Source organism: Pseudorca crassidens, chromosome 12 (genome assembly GCF_039906515.1).
Source record: "Pseudorca crassidens isolate mPseCra1 chromosome 12, mPseCra1.hap1, whole genome shotgun sequence".
Classification (NCBI taxonomy): domain Eukaryota; kingdom Metazoa; phylum Chordata; class Mammalia; order Artiodactyla; family Delphinidae; genus Pseudorca; species Pseudorca crassidens.
The window spans coordinates 27176930-27201389 of NC_090307.1; the positions used below are offsets into that span (position 1 = coordinate 27176930).

The window sequence follows — 24460 nt, forward strand, 5'->3', positions numbered from 1 at the left end:
TATGGGATTTTTTTCTTTTTATTTATAATTTAATTCTTGCCAGATAATGTCTAGGAGTGGGGTCTTTGTTAGTTCATTCATCTTCCCTCCTCTCCCCTCCTCTCCCTTCTCCTTTACTCCCCTCCTCTCCCATTTCCACCCTTCCTCCCTTCTTCCATCCCTCCCTCCCTCCTTCCTTCCTTCCTTCCTTCCTTCCTTCCTTCCTTCCTTCCTTCCTTCTTTCCTTCCCTTGTTTTTAACTTCTCTGGAACAAGTTGAATCTTTTCCATGATGCCTAGGATTATTTGTTTGTTTATAGCTCGGAAAAAAGATTTCCTATTATATACTAGATTCTTACTTGAATGGCTTTTTTCGGGTCTCTTCTTCAGGAGCACCAGTTATCCATTTATTGGCTCTCTACTCTCTGTCTTCCAAAGATCTCAGCTTCCCTTTTATTCCTTTCATCTCTATTTTCTTTGCATTCCATAAGAACTTGTCAAATTCTCCCCCACCTCATTATTGATTTGATTTTTCACACTACCAGTTGCATTTCTTTCTACTATTAATACACATTTTAATTCTGAATGTTTCTTCTAACTATTTTTTTCTTCTTACGAAAGTAATATATATTTATTGTAAAAAGTTTAGGAAATACAAGTAAGCAAAAATAAGATAATCTGAACCACCATAATTTCACCACCCAGAAATTACATATCCTCCAGACATTTTTCTGTGAATGAATACACATATGTCATTTTTAATAATGGGTTCATAATAAGCACAATGTTTTACAAACTGTTTTGTTTTTACTTTCAAGTGTAACATGCCTGTTTCCCCATGCTATTGAAATAGAATAACATTGATATTTTACAATGTAATTTTTAATGCCTATAATATTTCATTGCCCAGATATACCATGAATTATTAAACCAATTCCCCTTTGTTGAACATTTCAATTTTTTTCTCAAAATTATTGATACTATAAATTGTGCTGCAACAAACGTTCTTGTAGCTTATCTTTATACACATCTATGATTATTTCCTACAATTAATTCCTAGGAGATGGTTAAAGGGCATGCAGAATTGTAAGAACTTTGATGTATTTGCTGCTGTATAGTATTGCTTTCCTGGATACCTTTCCCATGTAATCTAGCTCTCCTTTCATATCATTTTATTGCCTTTTCACTGCAGCCCTTTCTATTTAAAGATGTTTACTCCTGTTCATAAAGACCATATCTTCTTATATTCTATTAAGCATACCCGTTTCTTGAATTCTTTTTCTGTATCCTTTATCCAGTCCTTTCCAGAGTTCTGCTCCTCTTCTGATTCTTCAGAATGATGTTTCCTTCCTCCCTCCCTCCTTCCTACTCTTCCGCCTTCCTTTTCCTCTTCTTACTGGTTGCTAGTCAGACACTATTTTAAACCAGAAGCCCAAGCAGGCTACTTTCAGTGTGAGATTGGTTATTCTCTTTGGAGCCAGTGTTATGTGTAGGGGCAAGTTCAGGGCCTGGTTGTCAGGTCCCCACCTGTCCCCTGAGTGTCAAGGTGGGTGTCCCTCCAAAGGTTCACTGGCTTCTGAAGAACTCCTAACAGTCTGTTCCTTTAATGTAAGCCAAACCAAAATGCCCCTTGGGGATAAGACATAAAAATAATTCAGGAATTTTGCAGGTCAGAACACCTGGATTTACTAGATATTTTCCTGAAGGAAGAATTACAATGAGAGAGGAGGAAGGCGGGTTTTAGGTCCCAGGTAGGGTGGACTCAAGCTGAAAACCAGAGGCTAGAGGAAACCCTGGGCCACCTCTCATCGCTTTGTGACTACACAATGCATAGCCAGCCCTCACCTCCTGCCTTCCCTCTTGACTGGGTCTCCACGCTGCCCCCTCCTCACCTAACCTCCACAGAGACACCAATTAAAATGCTGTTAAATTGTCTGCGTTTCCAAATTTGACACTTGCACAGTAAGTGCTCCCATTCTCGAAGTTGCCCGGTTGGTTGCCTTGGACATCACATGACAACTGCTCCTTTGGTATTTATGTGTGAGGGCTTGGTGGGATAAATCTGAAAGCCAATATTATTAACCCCTTCATAAGTCATCTCCCTCCTCTTCTTCCTTAGTCAATTGCCCATGTGTGTTCCTCAGCCCCCTGTTCTTTATCCCCTCTCCGGGGCTGGCATCCTCCCTCCCCCAGGCTTTGCACATGGCTTGGGTCCCCGTGTCTGCTTAGTCCAACAATTGTGACTGACTCAACTGATCAGTTCAACTCAATGATCACCACAAAAGAGCAAGAGTCACGGGATGGAACATTACGCTGCCAGTGGGCCTTGCCCTTGGCCCATCTGCTTCAGTAGAGGACTTGCTTGAGGCCCCACAGCTCTTCAGTGACAGTACTGGGACCTGCCCCAGGTCCTCTGGACTCTGAGTCTGGACTCTCTCCACTGTGTCATGCATTAGAAAATCCAGAATTGGATGGATCGCCTGCCACATGCCTTAGGGAGCGTAAGTTCAACCAGTACCACTGGCTCTAACAGGAAGAGGAGACAGAGGCTAATGAACAGATTTCAGGGACCTCAGGAAGCCCAACATGGCCTCATGTCACCAATTTATACTCAACATTCAACAAACATTTACTGATTGATTATTATATCCTAGGCCCTGAGCTACCAACTGCAGCTGTTGCAGTGAACATGGTTCTGCTTCTAAAAGAGACAAGGCGAGTTCCTGAATACTTCCTTACTATAAGGCAGGTTACTTACTTTAACCTTATATTCCAAAACTTCAGGAAAAGTCCAGCTTTCAGTGAACAAACATTCTGTCCTAAGTGTCCCACATGTGTTGATCAAACCAAATTTCCCAGTTTGAAAATCAGAAAACAGAATCACCCCAACTTTAATACGAAGCAGGATGAGATGAGTCTTACGTGAGGTACAAAAAAAATGTTGGGTGAGTTGTGCCTGATTGAGCAACAGAGAAGGCTTCAGGGAGGGTCCGTTGGAGCTGGGCCATGAAGATGGGCAGGGCTTTGCCAGGAGGAGCAGGGAGGAGGACTCCTTTGGGCAGAGGGGATGACAGATGAGGGGCAGCTGGAAAGTGGCACAGGGATACTAAATAACTGGACCAGGGCACAGGGCTCAGAGAACTGAGAAATAATGTCAGGAAGAAGGTGAGGGCAGGACCATCGCAGGCGCTGATCAGAATAAGCCATCGAAGGTCTTTATCGAATGAGGCAGCCGAGGCAGTAATGAAGGAGTGGGTGTGTGGGCAGGCTCAGAGGGGAGGGATGAAGTGTAGAGGAAAGGGCGAGAGCATTGCGGGTGTCACCATTCAAATGCTGTCATTTACCATGACTCATATTTGTGGTATGTTACACAGTAATTGACACAGTATTGCAGTGTGATGAGCGAGGTGCAAAGCGTGTGGGGAAGGAGGAGGACACCGACCCCCCTTCCTTCGCTGAGCTTTGTTCCCCCCATAGAACATTCCCTTGTTCTTCCATGACACCAGGTCTCCCCTGCTAAGCCCTGGATGCCAAGATTTTTTTCCAAGTAGGTTTGTAAACTCCAAAGTCTTCCTCTTTTATCTTCTCCTGTGTCAAAACCTACCTGCCCCTTGCCCTATGATCTAAGAACTCCAAATGTAAACCACAGTTCAATAGTGGTTCCTGGAATGTGGCGATGACTGCTTATGAGTCAAGCAAGGGCCACCTTTACTGGATAACAGATACGCATGTTCAAAGGGATGATTGGAAACAGGGATAGGTCTTGCATTCATTTCCTGCCCCGTGGCTGATACAGAGAGGGAACACTGTGGATCACCCAGACTGTCTGCATCTCAGGCACCTCGGCACGTGGGCGGGAAGGAGGAGACCCTTCAGCTTCTCCAGATTGCCCTATGTGTGTGGGGTTTGTTTCTTCTGCCCAGAATGGGTCTCCGCTCCAATCAGGTTATGGAAAGTTGGTGGAAATTATTCCCATATGGAGGAGGGAGAGCTGCTGTGAGTCATGGTTGACTCTCTACACTGATCTGCAAGGTATCGACTCCAAGACAAACCCCATGTGCTCACACAGACATGTTTACCCTGTGCAGGAGGAAATGCAGGCCCCCGTGTCCTGGACTGCTTGGATGTGTCTGTGAACCATCTGGAGAGAACAAGAAAGAAAGAACCCCTGCTTGGCAGCTTCATCTTTTCCTCCTCTTTTTCGCGGTTGGTTTATCCTTCTTGGCTTTTCGTAACGGTGGTCTCGCCTCGTAACTGCTCTGCCCCTGTTGCTGCAGGACAGAGCGGGCTGCACCGTGGACAGGCCCCCTTGTCTGGCTGCCATCTCGCCTCCCAAGGGCTCATGTCCCCTGGTTTCCCTCTTGCTTCTTAGAAGGTCAGCCCAGCCTATAGGCTTGTCTGCAGGTGAGAATATTCCTCCAGGAGATAACAGCTCTTGTCTTCCATTAGGTTATTGCTTCCGTCTGTCTGTCTGTCTCTCACACACACACTCCAGGTGTGTGCTTCTATCATTCATGATAAAGGCCACTCTGTCTTTCCAGTCTTATTTTACAGTTGTCTCTGCCAGAACAGCAGACTGTGAAACTGTGGTCTGGAGGGAGCACCACCATTTCATTCTGTTAGCAAAATCCATTCCTGAGCTGTCTTGAGTTCTTAAAAGGAACTTTATGAAAACCCAGGGATGTCTGGGCAACTTGTGAACACAAGAGGAAAAGCTGCTTGTTCTCCCCCAGAGGGGCCCTTACTAATATCCTTTAAGCAACAGGGGTCATGGGTCCCAAGCAACAGGACCCACATCTGCAGAGGCCAGAATGCCTTTGGGCGAGTCCTCTGCCACGTCCCCCTGGACAACCTTCCTGTGCCGACGTAGGCTCCTTCTACATCTCACCCCTCTGCTCCTTCCTACAGCACTCACCATTTGCTACTAGATGTGTTCCAAAATGTTCCACCCTCTGGGAGCCAGCCTCCTCCAGCCTCATCCTGCAGACCTTGGGGCTAACAGATGTCATCAGTAATTGTTTATATATTTCAATACTCATTTGGAAACTTTCCAGAACTGTTCCTGGACTTTTATACTTTTTATATCAGTGCTTAAGTGTTTATGTCTCAGCCTTTCTTTGTGATTTCAGAATGTCTGATTTTTAGAATCTTGTTGGTTATTCAAATATTCATTCATATATTTTCTCTTCCCTTTGTGGTTCAGCTACTTTTGTCCTACAGAGTTATTTAATGGCAACACATTCTATTTTTCAGATTAGCTGAACTTCTCAAGCCAGGAATGTCCATCAGCTATCAGGCCAGGAGAAGGCCCTTTATTGATGACATCTTTGTGAACTGTGAGGGTGTTTTGTCATTTGCTCTTGGAATTATGGCTGGCACACCAGTCTGTGAACATTTAAAGACAGAAATGGTGAATCTGTATATGTGTCGATTAGTAGACTTGACAGCTTATCTGATAAACTAATTCTTTTCCTTCTTCACCTTGCTCTTCCAACCCTGTGAGGGTCAGCATAAAGGGGGTCAGGAGGTATAGCCCAGATCCTTGGCTCCCCAATCTCCCCACAGCCTCAACCCTGGGAGAGGAAAGATATAGAGAAATGTGCAGATACATGAATTGGGAGAGGCTGGACTTCCTTTCAAGGCAGAACCCCTTCTGGACAGGCCACAGAGGTCTCCAGGCAGTCAGCTCTGAAAGTACAGACACTCGATAGAAATCAGCAAGCTCTGAAGGCTGACTCACACCAACCAAACTTACAAGGGACTGACTTATAAACCAGAGCTTAAATGCTGATGTATCTGGAGAGAGAACCCTGGTGGGACGGCTGGTCCTGGCCACTGGCTCAGGCCACTCACCCCTCTCTGGTGGGTGGTATACTCAGGAGTTCAGCTCTCAGCCCAGAAGATTCCTTGTTGAACATTGCATTAGAACAAGGTGAGGTGCCTTTAGGCAGACCAAGACATGCCCTGTTTCCACACTACAGACACTCTGATCTTAGGAAGTGAGTCTTTCACTGAGAATCAGAGCCCCACTCTGTCAGGCAGTCCTGGGAGTACTTGGGCAGGTATTTTTACTTTCCAACTCACCCTGTCTGTCACCAGATGCATCTGCCTTCCCATTATGACTGGAGGCTTGGTCTGGTTATTGATGATCACACTTATCTTAGAGTGAGTTTTCAGCTGGATGTTCCTGGGACATTTTGGGAGGGCCCCTCAGCTCCTTGGTGAGCTCTAGAAGACATAGTTATCTCAGCCTCACCAACATAGCTCACATGTGAGTCCCCGCGGGGGCTTCAAGGATGCTCAGTTCTCCTCACTTCACTGTCAGTGGCTGACCTTTTCCAACCTGGTCACCAGATGCTGGGATTCTGTGTGCCAGATTCAGGGCTTGTAGTTCCCTTTATGTGGACTCTGCTTCTCAGCAAGAAGGTCAGAATCCCAATCTTCAGCAGGTGAGGAAGACGGTGGTCTTGATGCTGTCTGTAAATCCAGGCTTCCAGTTCTAGCACCTCAGTCTCACAGGGTCCATCCTGCTAAGTTTCTTGCATAGCATTTTTTTAATGATCCTTAGCAGAGGAGGGAACAAGACTCAGTAATTCAAGGAGTTAATTGTCAGTCATCCCTGTTTGACTCTCAGTGCTTTGCAAGGTTTTCCTGACAACAGGTGTGTCCTTTGTGATAAGCTTTCCTTGGGCCACGAGGAAGATGAGAAAGCATACTTGGAGTTCACTCAAGTGATGGAGGAATGGATTCAGTCACCAGGTGTGACCTCAATGACACTTAACCTTCCTTCCCTCTCTTCTTCTTCCCAGATTGTCATTGAAGATATTGGGAATAAAAGAAAATATGATTTCCCTCTTAACCGCTGGCTGGCCTTGGATGAAGACGATGGCAAAATTCAGAGGGATATCTTAGTGGCCGGAGCTGAGACCACAGGTAGAACAGAAGAAAGGGGAGGCCCAACTGGCTAATATTTCACTTTCTGCCTGAGGGTCAATGTTCTCATCTGTGGGTCTGGAGGCCTGCAATCCAGTAGGAAGCAGCCATGTCTTTAGACAACATTCCTGCTGCCCCTGAAAGTGTTCTGTCCCCCCGGGCTGGAGTCTGGGGCTCTGCTGATACCAGAGGTGATGGGAAGGTGCCCCTGAGCAGACACTGACTTCCCAGGGCAAGAGAAGTTATGCACAGGATGGAGCCGGGGTGTGAACTCCCTACACATGTGGGTGTTTATGAGGATGCTGACTGACCCTTACCTCCTCCTGCTATTGAGCGCTTCCTATATGGCAGACTCTCTCTAGGCACCTGACTCATGTCATTCCTCTAATACTCACAACAACCCTATAGTATGGGAACGGTTACTGTTCCCATTTCACAGTAGAGGAAATTGAGTCACAAGCTAGGAGACCTGTTCCAGGTCACACAGCTGATAAGTGACAAATCCAGGATTTGGTCTGCCTCCTAAATCTCTACCCTGTGTGAGTTCCATGGAAAACCTGAAGCTCCCAGCACGGAAGTTCATAGCTGTTCCAGAATATCAATGTTGGTGAACGTGCACAGCTGAGAACATGCTCTGGGACAGACCCTCCCATGGCTCCCACTGCAGAGAGAATGAGTCCAAGTTCTGGGGTATAAGATAAAATTGCTCCACGATTGGGCTCCAATTGACCATTTCAGCAGCATCTTTCAACATCTTCTACTACCACTTCCACACACACTCCCTGTCCCTCCCCCGATCTGCACACCTTTCACTCTTTCCCACACCTACCCCCTCTCCCTGTTCCCCCCATCTCACCCACATGCTTCCCTCTCCCCTCCCCTTAGCTGCTGGCCTTACTCTTTCTCTTCCTTTCTCTTCGGAATATGCTTTCTCCTCAGCCTGTTGCGCCATTTCTCTTCTTTCTGCTTCTCAAATTCCTGCTGCCAGTCACTTCCTCTGAAACTTCCCCTACCCCCTATAGACAGGGCCATCTCTCCCTTCTCTTGCTCCAGACATTTTGGGAAGAACGTGACTGCTATTGTTTAGGAGACCAATGCTCCTCTGCTCCAGTGCTTTTCAACCATGGCATTATGGCGCCTTGGCCTGGGTGAGGGGTGCCACGTTGTCGGGTGTGTCACGACTTTGCATTCTATAGTTTGAGAATTATTTACTTAAAACATCCACTAGAGCAGATTTAATATGCCCCCTTTAACTGTGTTACTATTACTTGCTTCCAGTGGTAGACGAGGAGAAATGACAGTGAGAGGCTGGAATTGCTGACAACCTAGGCTATGACAGTATGTCTAGTGTGAGAACACCATCTGTCCATGTGCTGTGAAGTAAAGCTGGACACCCACTCTTTGAGGGCAGTGGCTATTCCTTTTTATCTTCATAGTCTCCCAAGGCCTGTCATAGAGTAAGCACTCGGTAAATGTTTGTTGAGCAAGGGAAAGTGCGAATGTATGAATGAATAATGCGTCCATGTGGTTGCATGTGCTATCTCCCAAAGACATTTTGTTTCTCTGAGATCAGGGGATGGGGGTAGGATGAAAGGGAGGTGGGGGACTAACAAGGCTTAAAGTACCACTTGCCTTAGACTCTGGGACAGTGTGAAAAAAGGCAGACCACACCTTAGCAGAATTTCCTATAGTTTCCTGTTCAAATGTTTGTCTTTGGTGTTTTCCTTTAGTCTGTCTCATCTCAGAGTTTAATCTCCTCTTGCTGGCTCTTCCCCAGCACTCCATGTCCTCACATTGCCTTCTGACTGACCAAAACCCCAAATGGCCCAACCCACAATGTCCTCTCCCTCCCTCAATCTTCCGCATCCCACCACCTCAGGTGGTAAAGGAGGACATTAGTGTCCTCTATTAAGAGTTATGTTTTTAGGGCTTCCCTGGTGGCGCAGTGGTTAAGAATCTGCCTGCCAATGCAGGGGACATGGGTTTGAGCCCTGGTCTGGGAGGGTCCCACATGCTGCGGAGCGGCTAGGCCCGTGAGCCACAACTGCTGAGGCTGCGCGTCTGGACCCTGTGCTCCACAACAATAGAAGCCACAACAATGAGAGGCCCGCGCACCGCGATGAGGAGTGGCCCCCGCTTGCCGCAGCTAGAGAAAGCCTGTGCACAGAGACGAAGATCCAACACGGCCAAAAATAAATAAATAAATTAAAAAAAAAAAAAAGAGTTATGTTTTTAAGTTATGTGCAAAAGAGCAAGCTCCATGAATCAGATAGTCCTGAATATAAATCTCTCTTAATCGAGTTGACTATTCTAATTAAATGAGACATAATAGAATTCATCTGGCAGCTATTAATAATATGCACATGGTAATTAGCATTAATAATAAGTACTATTCTTAACCAACCCAAGCTCTTCCTTCTCTTTGTTAGTTTCCTGTAATGGGGGCTGGCAGCTTCCTGTAACCTGCAGTTTGTTCCTAAACTCAGATGCACTGACACACCAACTCCAAAAAAGATAAAGTGAAGTGGAAAGGGGCACTGGATGTCGTCTGGGGGAGGAGGACTTAGGGGGATGGGGATGTACAGCAGAGGGAGGGCCTAGGGAGGTGTGGTCAGGTGGCGGAGAAGGTGGGTAGGATATTGTTGTCAGCTTGCACTGAACCCTCTCCTTCCCCCTGTTGTTTCCATACCAGCCATCTCATATATTGTCACCGTCTTCACTGGGGACATCCGGGGTGCTGGGACCAAATCCAAAATCTACCTGGTCATGTTCGGGGCCAGAGGAAATAAGAACAGTGGGAAAATCTTCCTGGAGGGCGGTGTGTTTTGCCGTGGCCGCAGAGACATCTTCAACATCGAGCTGGCTGTCCTCCTCAGCCCATTGAGCCGGGTCTCCATCGGACATGGCAATGTGGGAGCCAATAGAGGCTGGTACTGTGAGAAGGTAAGGGAGGCTGGGGAGGACCCTGCCCTGATTCAACCCTTCTCTTTAACTTGCAAATACAAACTCTAATCTGCATCCTACTTCCTACTTCCTTTGCACCAGTTACAAAGTACATGAGAAATCCCTCTCACGGGGCCTTTTTTTTTTTTTTTAATTCAAACAGAAAGTTACAAAAATTATAATCATCCTCATCAGTTCACTCAGTCCCATGTAATTAATTTTTTTATCTTGATCTTTTGTTAGCACTTTTATGAGTTCATCAGTTTCCCATTAGAGTTCTGAAAATGCTTATTCATTCAGTTCAGCAGTATAGTCAGTTACCAGAAACCTGTACTTGTCAGAGTCTTTTCCATGAATTCCTTAAAGATGAAACCCTTCTAGAGGAACATTTTTGTGAAAGCATCAGAGTACACACAGAATTGTCTGTAAATGACAAAAGACTTAAAAATGACCACAGTTAAAGATTTGATGAAAGTTCATAATAATGTAATTGACAAGGAAATGTAGTTATTTCTGAGATATACATTTTAAAGTAATAACTAGAATTATGACTTATAACATTATACCAGAACATATAAGATTTTTAGAAATTTCATGTAATGTCTGAAACATTTATATTAACATACTTCCATACAAATAACCCAAAGAAAGTTTAGTATGAGTTGCTTTTGTTTGTTTGTTTTTTATACTGCAGGTTCTTATTAGTCATCAATTTTATACACAGCAGTGTATACATGTCAATCCCAATCGCCCAATTCAGCACACCACCATCCCCACTCCACCGCAGTTTTCCTACCTTGGTGTCCATACGTTTATTCTCTACATCTGGGTCTCAACTCCTGCCCTGCAAACCGGTTCATCTGTACCATATTTCTAGGTTCCACATATATGCGTTAATAAACGATATTTGTTTTTCTCTTTCTGACTTACTTCACTCTGTATGACAGTCTCTAGATCCATCCATGTCTCAACAAATTACTCAATATCCTTCCTTTTAATGGCTGAGTAATATTCCATTGTATATATGTACTGCATCTTCTTTATCCATTCATCTGTCGATGGGCATTTAGGTTGCTTCCATGACCTGGCTATTGTAAATAGTGCTGCAACGAAAATTGGGGTGCATGTGTCTTTTTGAATTATGGTTTTCTTGGGGTATATGCCCAGTAGTGGGATTGCTGGATCATATGGTAGTTCTATTTTTAGCTTTTTAAGGAACGTCCATACTGTTCTCCATAATGGCTGTATCAATTTACATTCCCACCAACAGTGCAACAGGGTCCCCTTTTCTCCACACCCTCTCCAGCATTTGTTGTTTGTGGATTTTCTGATGATGCCCATTCTAACTGGTGTGGGGTGATACCTCATTGTAGTTTTGATTTGCATTTCTCTAATAATTAGTGACATTGAGCATCTTTTCATGTGCCTCTTGGCCATCTGTATGTCTTCTTTGGAGAAATGTCTATTTAGGTCTTCTACCCATTTTTGGATTGGGTTGTTTGTTTCTTTAATATTGAGCTGCATGAGCTGTTTGTATATTTTGGAGATTAATCCTTTGTCTGCTGATTCATGTGCAAATATTTTCTCACACTCTGAGGGCTGTCTTTTTGTCTTGTTTATGGTTTCCTTTGCTGTGCAAAAGCTTTGAACTTTCATTAGGTCCCATTTGTTTATTTTTGTTTTTATTTCCATTACTCTAGGAGGTGGATTAAAAACTATCTTGCTGTGATTTATGTCAAAGAGTGTTCTTTCTATGTTTTCCTCTAAGAGTTTTATAGTCCCCGGCCTTACATTTAGGTCTCAAATCCATTTTGAGTTTATTTTTGTGTATGGTGTTAGGGAGTGTTCTAATTTCATTCTTTTACATGTAGCTGTCCAGTTTTCCCAGCACCATTTATTGAAGATACTGTCTTTTCTCCATTGTATATCTTTGCCTCCTTTGTCATAGATTAGTTGACCATAGGTGCATGGGTTTATCTCCAGGCTTTCTATCTTGTTCCATTGATCTGTTTCTGCTTTTGTGCCAATACCACATTGTTTTGATTACTGTAGCTTTGTAGTATAGTCTGAAGTCAGGGAGTCTGATTCCTGCAGTTCCGCTTTTTTCCCTCAAGACTGCTTTTGCTATTTGGGGTCTTTTGTGTCTCCATATAAATTTGAAGATGATTTGTTCTAGCTCCATAGAAAATGCCATTGGTAATTTGATAGGGATTACATTGAATCTGTAGATTGCTTTAGGTAGTATAGTCATTTTCACAATACTGATTCTTCCAATCCAAGAACATGGTATATCTCTCCATCTGTTGGTATCATCTTTAATTTCTTTCATCAGTGTCTTATAGTTTTCTGCATACAGGTTTTTGTTTCCCTAGGTAGATTTATTCCTAGGTATTTTATTCTTTTTGTTGCCGTGGTAAATGGGAGTGTTTCCATAATTTCTCTTTCAGATTTTCCATCATTAGTGTACAGGAATGCAAGAGATTTCTGTGCATTAACTTTGTATCCTGCTACTTAACCAAATTCATTGATTAGCTCTAGTAGTTTTCTGGTAGCATCTTTTGGATTCTCTATGTATAGTATCACATCATCTGCAAACAGTGACAGTTTTACTTCTTCTTTTCCAATTTGTATTCTTTTATTTCTTTTTCTTCTCTGACTGCCATGGCTAGGGCTTCCAAAACTATGTTGAATAATAGTGGTGAGAGTGGGCATCCTTGTCTTATTCCTGATCTTAAAGGAAATGCTTTCAGCTTTTCACCATTGAGAATGATGTTTGCTGTGGGTTTGTCGTATATGGCCTTTATTACGTTGAGGTAGGTTCCCTCTATGCCCACTTTCTGGAGAGTTTTTATCATAAATTGGTGTTGAATTTTGTCGAAAACTTTTTCTGCATCTATTGAGATGATCATATGGTTTTTATCCTTCAATTTGTTAATACGGCGTATCACATTTATTAATTTGCATATAATGAATAATCCTTCAATTCCTGGGATAAATCCCACTTGATCATGGTGTATGATCCTTTTAATGTGCAGTTGGATTCTATTTGATAGTATTCTGTTGAGGACTTTTGCATCTATATTCATCAGTGATATTGACCTGTAGTTTTCTTTTTTTGTGACATCTTTGTCTGGTTTTGGTATCACGGTGATGGTGGCCTTGTAGAATGAGTTTGGGCGTGTTCCTTCCTCTGCTATATTTTGGAAGAGTTTGAGAAGGATAGGTGTTAGCTCTTCTCTAAATGTTTGATAGAATTGGCCTGTGAAGCCATCTGGTCCTGGGTTTTTGTTTGTTGGAAGATTTTTAATCACAGTTTCAATTTCAGTGCTTGTGATTGGTCTGTTTATATTTTCTGTTTCTTCCTGGTTCAGTCTTGGAAGGTTGTGCCTTTCTAAGGATTTGTCCATTTCTTTCAGGTTGTCTATTTTATTGGCATATAGTTGCTTGTAGTAACCTCTCATGATCCTTTGTATTTCTGCAGTGTCAGTTGTTACTTCTCCTCTTTCATTTCTAATTCTATTGATTTGAACCTTCTCCCTTTTTTTCTTGATGAGTGTGGCTAATGGATTATCAATTTTGTTTATCTTCTCAAAGAACCAACTTTTAGTTTTATTGATCTTTGCTATTGTTTCATTCATTTCTTTTTCCTTTATTTCTGATCTGATCTTTAGGATTTCTGTCCTGCTAAATTTGGGGGGTTTTTGTTCTTCTTTCTCTAATTGCTTTAGGTGTAAGTTAGGTTGTTTATTTGAGATGTTGCTTGTTTCTTGAGGTAGGATTGTATTGCTATAAACTTCCCTCTTAGAACTGCTTTTGCTGCAACCCATACGTTTTGGGTCATTGTGTTTTCATTGTCATTTGTTTCTAGGTATTCTTTGATTTCCTGTTTGATTTCTTCAGTGATCTCTTGGTTATTTAGTAACATATTGTTTAGCCTCCATGTGTTTGTACATTTTACAGTTTTTTTCATGTAATTGATATCTAGTCTCATTGTTGTTGGAAAAGATACTTGATATGATTTCAATTTTCTTAAATTTAGCAAGGCTTGATTCGTGACCCAGGGTGTGATCTATCCTGGAGAATGTTCCGTGCACACTTGAGAAGAAAGTGTATTCTGTTGTTTTTGGATGGAATGTCCTAAAAATATCAGTTAGGTCCATCTTGTTTAATGTGTCATCTAATGCTTGTGTTTCCTTATTTATTTTCATTTTAGATGATCTGTCCATTGGTGAAAGTGGGGTGTTATTAAAGTCTCCTACTATGATTATGTTACTGTCAATTTCCCCTTTTATGGCTGTTAACATTTTCCTTTTGTATTGAGGTACTCCTACGTTGGGTGCATAAATATTTACAATTCCTATATCTTCTTCTTGGACTGATCCCTTGATCATTATGTAGTGTCCTTCTTTGTCTCTTGTAATAGTCTTTCTTTTAAAGTCTATTTTGTGTGATATGAGAATTACTACTCCAGTTTTCTTTTGATTTCCATTTGCATGGAATACGTTTTTCCATCCCCTCACTTGCAGTCTGTATGTGTCCCTATGTCTGAAATGGGTCTCTTGTAGACAGCATATATACAGGTCCTGTTTTTGTATCCATTCAGCCAGTCTATGTCTTTTGGTTGGAGCATTTAATCCATTTACATTTAAGGTAGTTATCAATATGTATGTTCCCATTACCATTTTCTTAATTGTTTTGGGTTTGTTATTGTAGGTCTTTTCCTTCTCTTGTGTTTCCTGCCTAGAGAAGTTCCTTTAGCATTTTTTGTAAAGCTGGTTTGGTGGTGCTGAATTCTCTTAGCTTTTTCTTGTCTGTAAAAGTTTAAATTTCTCTGTTGAATCTGTATGAGATCCTTGCTGGGTAGAGTAATCTTGGTTGTAAGTTTTTCCCTTTCATCATTTTAAGTATGTCCTGCCACTCACTTCTGGCTTGTAGAGTTTCTGCTGAAAGATCAGCTGTTAACCTTATGGGGATTCCCTTGTATGTTATTTGCTGTTTTTCCCTTGCTGCTTTTAATATTTTTTCTTTGTATTTAATTTTTGATAGTTTGATTAATATGTTTCTTGGCTTGTTTCTTCTTGGATTTATCCTGTATGGGACTCTCTGCACTTCCTGGACTTGATTGACTATTTCCTTTCCCATATTAGGGAAGTTTTCAACTATAATCTCTTCAAATATTTTATCAGTTCCTTTCTTTTTCTCTTCTTCTAGTATCCTTATAATTCAAATGTTGGGGCATTTAATGTTGTCCCAGAAGTCTCTGAGACTGTCCTCAATTCTTTTCATTCTTTTTTCTTTATTCTGCTCTGTGGTAGTTATTTCCACTATTTTATCTTCTAGGTCACATATCCGTTCTTCTGCCTCAGTTATTCTGCTATTGATTCCTTCTAGAGAATTTTTAATTTCATTTATTGTGTTGTTCCTCTCTGTTTGTTTGCTCTTTAGTTCTTCTAGGTCCTTGTTAAATGTTTCTTGTATTTTCTCCATTCTATTTCCAAAATTTTGGATCATCTTTACTATCATTACTCTGAATTCTTTTTTGGGTAGACTGCCTATTTCTTCTTCATTTGTTTGGCCTGGTGGGTTTTTACCTGTTCCTTCATCTGCTGGGTATTTCTCTGTCTTTCCATTTTGCTTAACTTATTGTGTTTGGGGTCTCCTTTTTGCAGCCTGCAAGTTCGTAATTCCCATTGTTTTTTGTGTCTGCCCCCAGTGGGTAAGTTTGGTTCAGTGGGTTGTGTAGGCTTCCTTGTGGAGGGGACTGGTTGCCTGTGTTCTGGTGGATGAAGCTGGATCTTGTCTTTCTGGTGGGCAGGACCATGTCCAGTGGTGTGTTTTGGGATGTCTGTGAAATTATTATGATTTTAGGCAGCCTCTCTGCTAATGGATGGGGTTGTGTTCCTGTCTTTCTAGTTGTTTGGCATGGGGTGTCCAGCACTGGAGCTTGCTGGTCATTGAGTGGAGCTGGGTCTTCACGTTGAGATGGAGATCTCTGGGTGAACTCTCGCCGATTGATATTACGTGGGGCCGGGAGGTCTCTGATGGTCCAATTTCCTGAACTCGGCTCTCCCACCTCAGCAGCACAGGCCTGACACCCGGCCAGAGCACCAAAACCCTGTCAGCCACACAGCTCAGAAGAAAAGGGAGAAAAAAAAGAAGGAAAGAAAAATAAAATAAAATTTTTAAAATAAAAAATAATTAAAATAAACATATTTTTAAAGTAATTTTTTTAAAAAAAGAAGAGAGCAACCAAACTAATAAACAAATCCACCAATGATAACAAGCGCTAAAAACCATACTAAGTTAAACATAAAAATCAGAAACTAGTCAGTCGTATACAGCAAACCCGAAGTCTACAGTTGCTCCCAAAGTCCACCACCGCAATTTTGGGATGACTCATTGTCTAATCAGGTATTCCACAGATGCAGGGTATATCAAGTTGATTGTGAAGATTTAATCTGCTGCTCCTGAGGCTGCACGGAGAAATTTCCCTTTCTCTTCTTTGTCCACACAACTCCTGGGTTTCAGCTTTGGATTTGGCCCTACCTCTGCATGTAGGTCACACTCTGACATCTGTTCTTCACCCACACAGGAGGGGGTTAAAGGAGGGCTGATTAAGGGGCTCTGGCTCACCCAGGCCGGGGGAGAGAGAGGTACAGAATGCAGCACGAGCCTGCGGCGGCAGAGGCCAGTGTGACATTGCAACAGCCTGAGGCGCGCCGTGTGTTCTCCTGTGTGTTCTCCCAGGGAAGTTGTCCCTGGATCATGGGACCCTGGCAGTGGTGGGCTGCACAGGCTCCCGGGAGGGGAGGTGTGGATAGTGACCTGTGCTTGCACACAGGATTCTTGGTGGCTGCAGTAGCAGCCTTAGCATTTTATGCCTGTCTCTGGTGTCCGCACTGATAGCCGTGGCTCACACCTGTCTCTGAAGCTCTTTTAGGCAGTGCCCTGAATCTCCTCTCCTCGTGCACCCCAAAACAACAGTCTCTTGACTCTTAGGAAGTTCTAGACTTTTTCCCAGACTCCCTCCTGGTTAGCTGTGGTGCACTAGCCCCCTTCCGGCTGTGTTCACGCAGCCAACCCCTGTCCTCTCCCTGGGATCTGACCTCCGAAGCCCGAACCTCAGCTCCCAGCCCCCACCTGTCCTGGCGGGTGAGCAGACAAACCTCTCAGGCTGGTGAGTGCTGGTTAGCCCCAATCATCTTTGCGGGAATCTCTCCGCTTTGCCCTCTGCAGCCCTATTGCTGTGCTCTCCTCCATGGCTCCACAGCTTCCCCCAAGCCCACTCCCGTTTCTACAAGTGAAGGGGCTTCCTAGTGTGTGGAAACTTTTCCTCCTTCACAGCTCCCTCCCAGAGGTGTAGGTCCCCTCCCTATTTTTTTGTCTCTGTTTTTTCTTTTTCCCTACCCAGCTACGTGGGGAGTTTCTTGTCTTTGGGGAAGTCTGAGGTCTTCTGCCAGCGTTCAGTAGGTGTTCTTTAGGAGTTGTTGCACATTTAGATGTATTTTTGATGTATTTGTGGGGAGGAAGGTGATCTCCACGTCTTACTCCTCCGCCATCTTGAAGGTCCTCTCAATGGTGGATGCCATTAAAAAAATTTTTGACATTTACTTTACAATGCGCTTCAATTTAGGTATATGTTCCAAGAGTTGAACTTAAGATTTTGATTTTATTTATTAAATTCAGTTTGTTACTTTTGTTTTTGAATCTTCTATCTCCTTAATAGCATTTTGTCTGTTTGATCTATTAATTACGAAGAAATATGTGTTGAAATTTCCAATGTCGGTGGTAGATATTTAAATTTCTTACTGTAGAACTAACAATTTTTGCTTTATATAGTTTTAGGCTACGTTGTGAGGTGTAGAATTAGTATAACCTTCTGGTTAATTGAATCTTTATCACAATCCTATCTGATACTATCTAGCTTTTAACTGATAAATTTAGTCATTTATGTTTTTTATAACTATTAACATGTCTGTTTGTCCTGCTTTTACTATGTCTTTCTTTTTTCTTTTTTTTTTTTTTTTTTGATTAACTGATTGGTTGTGGGTTTTATTTTCTTGATAGTGATTTGGAAATTATACACTCTCTGGTTTTTTTAGTGGTTACTATTGAAATTTTAACATACATACTTACTGTAACAAGACCTAAATTTAACCACCATCTCTAACTCCCTCTTAGACAAATCAAGAACCTTAGAAATTTCTAATGGTAATAATCCTGCATCTAGATTGCATGCCAATTTTGAAAGTAGAGTATTTTAGCTCTCCTTTGAATTATTTTTAAATTCACATATTATATGCTGTTGTTTTGTAGAGTCATATTTGTCCAGATTTACCTACCTGTTTGCCAGTGTGTTTGCTTGCCAATTCTTCTTGCATCTAAGACCTCTTTTCTGGTGTCAATTTTCTTCTTCCTCCTGAAGTACTATGCTTTAGAAGTTCCTTTGGTTAAGTAAGGTCTATTGGTTGTAAACTCTGTTTTTGTTAGTTTGAAAATTATTTTATTTCATTTTCATTCTTGAAAGAAATTTCAGGATACAGAACTCTAGATTGAGTTATAATGCCCCCACCCTCCAATATCCTCTGGCTTCTGTTAGTCCAATTGCCATCATCTGTCTTTTTTCTCTTGATGCTCTTAAGATCTCTGTCTTTGGCATTCTGATGCTTCTCTTCAAAACACCTAGGTGTGTCTGGGTTAGACAGAATGCCATGTTCTAAACCCATAAGTTCTGAATGTGGGTAGAGATGGAGAAGGTGTAGGAGAGAAGGTTAGAATGCCATGTTCTAAACCCATAAGTTCAGAATGTGGGTAGAGATGGAGAAGATGTAGGAGAGAAGGTTAAATAAGGATCAAGTCCTGAAGAGGGTAGTTAGTTTTTGTATTAAATTATAGATATTAATTACCTTTTATGTGACGGACCTTTTTTCCACAAGACAAATATAGGGTATTAATTTAGTATTCGAGTTAACTTGGTTCAGATGGATATTTTACAATGTGCATAAGGAAATATGGTATTCAAAAAGGGTATGTGTATAGAGAAAAATGTTTGAGGTTTGGAATATAGGTGATACCTACTTGGGAAGATTTCTTAGAGGAGGTATTTCTTGATCTAAGATTTAATGAGATGGGCAGTGGGAAGAAAAGTGACATTCCTTGAGGTAAGTAATGCAGACAACCCTAAATGTGGGGCTAAGGAGGCTGTTGAACATTACAAAGAAGTCCCAGCCAGGGGACCTACTGTAGGAGATGTGATCTGCTCCCCCAGGTGGTGATTTTGTGCCCCTTCACTGGCATCCAGCAGACCTTCCCTTGCAGCAGCTGGCTGGATGAGAAGAAGACAGATGGGCTGATCGAGAGGCAGCTCTACGAGATGGTGTCTCTCAGGAAGAAGAGGCTGAAAAGTAGGTGGAGGGGCCCAGAGCCAGCAAAGGCCAGGATTGTCAAACCACTGGGCGCTCCTTCTTCTCAATTCTCCTCTGGAAAGGAAGGGAAAGGGTCCCCCAGGGACCTCAGTTCTCCAAGGTACAGACCACACAGAATTACAGACATGGCACCAAGGCTGATACTCCAGCAGCCCCAAATCGTTAAGCTGCTGTGATGGGCTAGTTGTTAAACTGAATGGCTGCACACACTGCACTCTGAATGTACTGGCCATAGGGTGGGTGGAGTCAACTATTCCCCCTATTTAAAATATACTAATAGACTTTCACCACTAAAAGGAACATTAAGGCACACTCTCTCAAATAGCAAGGAATCCTTGGCTTCCCAAATTTAGTATTTGTTATAATGGGTTTCTGAGGGTAGGACACACCTGTATACAACCTGTACTTCAGTCCTGATCACCTTTGATTTGCTTGTCTTCCCCACTGGTAGCTTGAAAATCTCTTCACTTTTGAAGTTAATGGTACAACTTGACCTGTCTCTGCAGAATTCCCATGGTCCCTGTGGGTCTGGACGACCGACTTGAAGAAAGCTGGTACCAACTCTCCTATCTTCATCCAGATTTATGGGCAGAAAGGGCGGACGGATGAGATTCTCCTGAATCCCAACAACAAGTGGTTCAAACCCGGAATCATTGAGAAATTTAGGGTAGGAAGAGTGACAGAGTGGGAGGGAAGAAAGAGAAAGGGGTGTAAGAAGCATTTGTCATGGGATTCTGGTTTCCTAAGCCAGGTTTGGACCAAGTTTGAAGACAAAAAGGTAAAATAGAGACCCTAGGCCCCTGCAAGGAATATCACATTTAATGTACGGGCAATGTACTGATGGGGTGCAGTTTAGATCTGGCCCTTCATCTGAATCAAACAGTCCAGAACCAAGCATGGGAGAAGAAGCAAGTATGTAATGGCTTTGGACATTCAGGAGCCTGGTGACTTGGGGAATCATTTTAGAACAGAGACCCTGAGCACAGTTAGTGTCAAACCGCCCAGTGTGGACTGAATTAGAGAGTGAGGAGCAAATTTAAAGGAAAGTATACATTTTGGAACATTTAAAAAGAAATTCAGCTTTAAATTTTCAGTATGTATGTAAGCAGAGCAAGGCTTGTTTTGTCAACGGAAGTGCTGCTCTGACCTTTAGGTAAGAATAATTTGTAATTTGCAGCTCTCTTCTCAGAGCACCCCGTTGGCACTTCTATTATACCTTCCGTTCATTGCTCTTTATGTATTTGTCTTCCTGGCTAGACTTGGAGCCCCTAGGGAAAGGGCATGACCACTGTATTGATCTTTTTGTCTGTTTCAGTGCCCAGCAGAGTCCTGGGGCTTGGGCCTGTGCTAATTTGCAGGGCTGCCATATGGATTTTGTAATTGAAAGCTTATTGCTTGGAAGATTTTATTTAGTCTGGATCCTACTGTGGGTCAGTTATTTTTGTTCAGTTTCACCAGCCCAGATTGAACCTTAGCTCTACGTGGCTGTCTCTCCCTCATGTGCCATTGGTTAAAAGAGCACAAGAAGATAGAATATATGAGGGTGGTTTGAAGCAAACCCACCCTTGATGCTGAAGAAACAGCTCAAAGTGGGTACCCTCCTGGCAGGGGGTCAGCTATGAGGGTAAACACATTTCACTTGGTTCTGTCCACTCAGGCCTTGTTATTTCTCACCATAGATTGAGCTCCCAGACCTCGGCAGGTTTTATAAGATTCGGGCGTGGCATGATAAAAGGAGTCCTGGTTCTGGATGGCATTTAGAAAAGGTGAGATGTACCATCTTGGGGGTTAGAAGGTGGTTGGGAGAGGAACCAAAATGGTCTCTTTCTAATGACCTTGTCTTGTTAGTTTGCGTTTATCTGTTGGGAGTGTGGGTGGGGAAGGGTTGTAGTGAGACCTAAATTTGGACACATGACACATGGACTTCCTGACGGGGACAGGACTTCCAAAGTAGACTAAGAAGTTGCTTAGGTTTCAGCAGACTTGCACTGTGTCCTAATCACCTGGCTGCTAGGCAACTGTGGGTCTCCAGGGGACCAGAGGGATAAATATTAATCTGGCACTCCATCTTCCACAAGAGTCCTCCCTAGGGGACGGCCTTGTCCTCCTTGAGATGAACTAGCAGAACGGGAACCTCAAGGCATGGATGAATATCTCTGGTACACCACTTGCTCACTCCAGGACTTCATTCCAGATGACCCTGATGAACACCCTGACCAAGGACAAGTATAACTTCAACTGCAATCGCTGGCTGGATGCCAATGAGGATGACAATGAGATCGTTAGGGAAATGACTGCCGAGGGTCCAACAGTACGGAGGATAATGGGCAGTAAGTATTGACTGGCTCTCATCCTGGGGGAGGTAATGGAGCTCTTACTTGGTGTGCCAATGGGTGTCTAGCCCATGAGCTGGTAGTCTTGTCCACTATGCACCATCAGGCTCCTTCTGAATGAGGACTGGGTTTAGAAGGTCCTAGACTCAAGACCGGCTTGTAGTAGCCATCTCCACGATGCTAAGGCTTTATGATGGGCATGGGTGAGAATGGGGAGATTTCTGGGTCTTCAGGTTGGCTATGAGGGGATGAGAAGAATCCACACTGAACAATATTTCTCCACACACTCCCTGAAATTAAAGGCAACTCTTCAAATTATGCATAAGATGATCCTCAAAAAGGAAGGCTGGATCTTGGCTCTTATAGACACACTTGACTGCTCCCTTATGAATCCTCTATTTCTTTTTGGAGCTAGTAGAAGAGAGCTGAGCTTTTAAATAAATTTATTTATTTATTTTTGGCTGTGTTGGGTCTTCGTTTCTGTGCGAGGGCTTTCTCTAGTTGTGGCAAGCGGGGGCCACTCTTCATCGCGGTGCGCGGGCCTCTCACTGTCGCGGCCTCTCTTGTTGCAGAGCACAGGCTCCAGACGCGCAGGCTCAGTAGTTGTGGCTCACGGGCCCAGTTGCTCCGTGGCAGGTGGGATCTTCCCAGACCAGGGCTCGAGCCCGTATCCCCTGCCTTGGCAGGCAGATTCTCAACCACTGCGCCATCAGGGAAGCCCGAGAGCTGAGCTTTTAATCTGGAGTCTAGCAACCACATTCAAAGAGGGAAAAGGAGATCATTTTGCCTCTAGGTTATACCGCCAGAGTGCTGGCAAATACACGGCACGTGTCCTATCCTTTTCTCTTGGCAGACATTACTGAGTAATCACAGCATTCTCTCCCATTTAGTCTGAAATGAGCTTCATAGCCCTCAATATAGCACTGCAAGCAAACATTAGCAATTGATCAGAATTGGCACTTAATATAATTAACCTATTTTCTATCCTTGTGGCTGTGCTTGATTTTTTTTAAATAGTAAAATAACATTGCAAAATTACAAAAAGCGAATTACGATGTCATCCATAGTTCCAGTAGTCCGTCTAAGTATTTGGATAGTGTCACTTCTCAGGCATTTGCACACCCAGTAGAAGCTCTGTATATATATTTTTAAACAATTGGAACAGAGTGAAATACACAAAAACATAGAAACCCCAAACAGCAAATATCTAAAAAGGGATCACCCTGTTAGTCTAATTAGGCCATGCTTGCAATTAGTACTATTTTATGATTCTTCTTCATTTTTAATTAAAATGGACTATGGAATTAATTAAAATGGACTATGGAATATTTGTGTTCAAAGGTCGTTAAAATAGATTGATGCATATAAGGAAACTGAGGAAGTTCTTGCCCTGATTATACAGTTAGAGACAGAGTGAGACCTAGAACAAGATCTCCTGCCTCCTAGGTCAGCAAACTATACTCTGCCTTTTCACATTCAGCAGTATTTTCTTTGTCAACAAGACTATCATCTCCCTGTAAATATGATAAATAACATAAGATTCCTGCCCACCCCCCAATTAGGACTCTATGTGACGTATCCCACCAAGGCAGAAACACACCTGCTGTTACCTGATCTGCCCTCTTTATGTGCCAGAATTGAGCCTGCAGGTATGAACAATTGAGGAGATGGTCTTGGGATCTAACTGCTTTCTAAATCCTTCTAACCAGTTCTCATAATTTTAGTTCCTCACTCCCTATTTCTAAAGTTACCTGGTGCTGTCATTCCTGACACTTTGCAACCTTACTTCTCAAATTTCACAGCTGATAGCTCTGATCAATTCTCTCTGGTCTGTTAAGTCAGGGGACCTCAAACTTCAGCATTGTCACCTGAAGGGCTTCTTAAAACACAGATTGCTGGGGCCCACCCACAGATTTTCTAATTCAGTAGGTCTGGGGTGGGGGGCTCAGGAATTTGTCCAACAAATTTCTAGGGGCTGTCAGCGCTCCTGGTGAGGACCCACTGTGCTAAGGCACTGTGAAAAGCACACTTTTCTAGCTGTGCTCCAGCTTCTGAAATCTGGTTGCTGTTGTCTATATTCATCCCTTTCCCTGAGCCTTATTGGTGAACATTTTTTGTTTGGTTAAATCTAAAATACCTGTATGCTATCATTTTAGTGAGTTTTTTTCAGAGAGAAAGCTGCCATTTTTACTTAAATGCCCAGGATGTTCTTTTACCTCCATCTCCTCCGTACCTTGACTGAAGCATGGCTCCCCTCCCCCCAAAACCCAGTTTTCCGTCCTCACAGCTGTGGGGCTAGCGGGAGGGGGCATTCTCCTGACTCCCACTGCCCTTTCGGCCTCGAGGCTCACACCACCCACAATGTGGCCTCTGCCCCAGCTCATTTCCATCTTCTGTTCACTCTGGACATGTTCCTCTTTTGCAAGGTGCCCCCTAGTCATTCTCTAGACCCCTCAACTCCTACCATTGTTCTAGGACAGTGAACCAGTCTGCTTGGGCTGCCATAACAAAATACCACAGACTGGGGGGCTGAAACAACATAAATTTATTTTCTCACAGTTCTGGAGGCTAGAAGCCCAAGATCAAGGTGTTGGCAGGTTGGCTTTCTCCTGAGACCTCTCTCCTTGCCTTGAAAGTGACCATCTTCTTGCTGTGTCCTCACATGATCTTTCCCCTGTGTGTGTGCTCATGTCTATGTCCTAATCTCTTCTTATAAGGACATCAATCATATTGGATTAAGGCCCACACATACGACCTCATTTTACTTTATTTACTTCTTTAAAGATCCTACTTCCAAATACATTCTGAGGTACTGGCGGGTTATGACTTCAACATATGGATTTGGTGG

At 43.1% G+C, this 24460-nt stretch overlaps 1 protein-coding gene across 2 annotated transcripts in view; it reads left to right on the forward strand.

The window, feature by feature from the left end:
- The window catches only part of LOXHD1 (lipoxygenase homology PLAT domains 1), a 202709-nt gene that overhangs the window by 46348 nt on the left and 131901 nt on the right, over window positions 1-24460 (forward strand). For both annotated transcript variants that reach the window (XM_067699194.1, XM_067699191.1), the window contains 6 exons: window positions 6788-6911; window positions 9604-9854; window positions 19123-19258; window positions 19786-19946; window positions 20959-21045; window positions 21474-21609. In XM_067699194.1, coding sequence (XP_067555295.1) covers window positions 6788-6911; window positions 9604-9854; window positions 19123-19258; window positions 19786-19946; window positions 20959-21045; window positions 21474-21609 — 895 coding nt within the window. The remainder of the gene's footprint in view (window positions 1-6787; window positions 6912-9603; window positions 9855-19122; window positions 19259-19785; window positions 19947-20958; window positions 21046-21473; window positions 21610-24460) is intronic.